The following is a 2,421-nucleotide window of genomic DNA, read 5'->3' as shown; positions in this document are numbered from 1 at the left end:
TTTAGACGTCTTCATTCGGTCGTGGAAGTGGTTCTGCTTTTACGAGCTCTTACATTCTTCTTTTCCCCTTATTTCTTCTGTTCTCTGTTTTTCTTCTTCGTTTCTCTTCCTTTCTTTTCCTCTTGTCTTCCCTTCTTCCGGACTTCTTTTTCTTCAGCCGTCCTCCTCGATCTTTTCCACACATCGCGATCCGAGACCAGCTTCTTGTTCACAGATTTTAGGAAATTGAGTTCCCAGTTTTTGTCTTCTTTGGTTGTATCGAGGAGGTCACGTTCCTGCGTCCACTGAATGATTTCTGTTAAAAGGGACAATAAATTATTTCGTGGATGGAAAAAACGATAGTCGGGGAAGGGAAGATATTGCTATTCACTTAAGTTCTCAGAGAGCGCCATGGTTCTGCCGTAATTTGGAAACTAATTCATGGCTCAATGAGTAACGAACCTGTGGGGATGTTCTTTAGAGACACAGGAAAATAATGAAAAAAAGAACCATCCGCGACGATCCGGAGGAAATTAGAGGAGTCAGAAAGATCGGCCCTATTTTATTAGTTTAATTTAGACCATCAATCATGTTCCAGAGGCTAATTAGATAGGAAAATAAAAATCAGTCAGAGCAATTTTTAAGGTTTTCTTTTCTGTTTTCATTCGCTGTCAGGGTAAGTTTCCGTGAACCCAAATTCCTCGCCTCCACCTCTACCTCCATAGCCTAGCATACTGAGCGACCCAGGACCGTTACTTTTCCCCGAAACTTCGAGTTATCCCATCTTTTCCTATTTTTTGGGAATATTTGCATTCTTCCTTTTACTTTTACAATTTTGTTTGGGAAATGAAGTTACCTTAGGGATTTTTTTACAGTTAGTGACAGCGAATGCTGTCCCCATCCGGTTTGGTAATTCCGGATGAAAATTACCTGCGGCTCATTTATTCAATTTTAGCAGGGTCAATTAAACTTAGGAGAAGTAGGCCGAACTTAACCAGCATATTCAACGCGCAGAAGAAAATATCACGTTACAAATGTTATCAACGTTTTACAGCGCATGAACACTTTGATCCTCATCACTATTTCCTGAAGATAAATGTGTGTCAGTTTTATAAAGAATTGAAAATTTTTGGCAGACAATTGGCTTGAAGAATCTACAGATAACCACCTTTCTGTTACCTCCTAAGGAAGATTTTTGCCAATAGAATAGTATTCACTTTCATCGTAGAGAGAGGAAGTTGCTTTTAGTCAGCATGGTATTCGGATTCAGAAAGCGATCACTGGCTTCCAGTAATCAAATTAGTTGAATGGAGAACTCGGCTTCCAATTTCGAGAATCTGGGTTCAGAAAATGATAATCTGGGTTCTGGAAGTCGATGACCACTTTCGAGATCCTTGCACTATTCTTCCTACAAATCAAAAATTTTTGGACTACTACTGAGGGGCATAGCGATTAAGTAGGAATTTCACCTTTGATTGCTGCTAAATCAGGTCCTGTGGCTCCGTGGGCCTGAGGATTGTCAGTTAAGACCCTCTTCGTCACATCGGTATAGAGATTTCTTCTGTATGTTTCTGACCAGAAGTGTTTCACGACAAAATCGATGCGTTTAGTTACTGACTTACACCCCATCAAGGTAGTACAATTACTGAGGGATAATGAGAATCGCTCACTAATGTGAACCTAAAACAAGGATGACCTCAACAGACACAGATATAGCTGAATGTTTGCATAAGAAGGACCCACTTTGTCATTTTTATATTATTATATTATTATGTTATTATCTATATTGAATACAACTGTTTCACATGCAGAGCATTATTTTTGCCCAGCGTTGAAAAAATGACACAATAACGATTGAGCACAAAATCAAAGTTTCTGAACTATTTTCAAAAATTAAGCTCTCACCATTCCATTTTGGTCAGCATTAAGTTTTACTTTTGGGCGACCATGGTTATCCAAAAGATCTTTCATGCAATCCTTGAATATGCCGAGCGTAATTTTCGGCGGCATAGGCAGATCTTGTAAAATAATGTCGTATTTTTTTTGTCTTTCTTTCAATGCCTCGTTCTCCTCAAGCAATTGTTGATAGTCAGGACGTGTAGGATTGGATAACTGTGAAATAAGAAAAAGTTAATGCAATTATACTGTAGACAAACATGAGCTGGAATGAAACAACGGAGTGAAGCAAAATGATTGAGATGGAGTCGTCAAGCAAACTGTATTGTGGAATTCACATGCTTGTTTTATTCTAGAAGTTTGAGAATTAAAAAAAAATGGAGACAAAAATAGAAATCTACTTATCCGGGGAAAGATAGCTTGTCAAAACCAACCATGCAGAATTCACTCAAAGGGAATTAACACACATTTTTAATTGAATGGATTTGCATTGAAAATACATATTTTGGCAATCTCTCATTTCAGTTACTGTCAGAAAATTTGTTC

The 2,421-nt window shown here is 38.1% G+C and overlaps 1 protein-coding gene across 4 annotated transcripts in view; it reads right to left on the bottom strand.

Annotated features, from left to right (window-relative positions):
- Positions 1 to 10: 10 nt before the first annotated feature.
- Positions 11 to 2,421, bottom strand: part of LOC105272396 (uncharacterized) — a 17,524-nt gene continuing 15,113 nt past the window's right edge. For 2 of the 4 annotated variants that reach the window (XM_011314512.1, XM_011314513.1), the window contains 3 exons: positions 1,885 to 2,091; positions 1,449 to 1,659; positions 11 to 295 (listed from right to left, as the gene is read on the bottom strand). In XM_011314512.1, the coding sequence (XP_011312814.1) occupies positions 69 to 295; positions 1,449 to 1,659; positions 1,885 to 2,091 (645 nt within the window). In that variant the 3' untranslated portion in view covers positions 11 to 68. Of the gene's footprint in view, positions 296 to 1,147; positions 1,388 to 1,448; positions 1,660 to 1,884; positions 2,092 to 2,421 lie in introns of all 4 variants that reach the window. The other 2 variants (XR_892757.1, XR_892758.1) reach the window with 2 other exon arrangements.

Source organism: Fopius arisanus, unplaced genomic scaffold (genome assembly GCF_000806365.1).
Source record: "Fopius arisanus strain USDA-PBARC FA_bdor unplaced genomic scaffold, ASM80636v1 scaffold00169, whole genome shotgun sequence".
In the NCBI taxonomy this organism is placed as follows: Eukaryota; Metazoa; Arthropoda; class Insecta; order Hymenoptera; family Braconidae; genus Fopius; species Fopius arisanus.
Note: the sequence above shows the minus strand (reverse complement) of the source record. Positions and strands in the feature narration are given on the sequence as shown.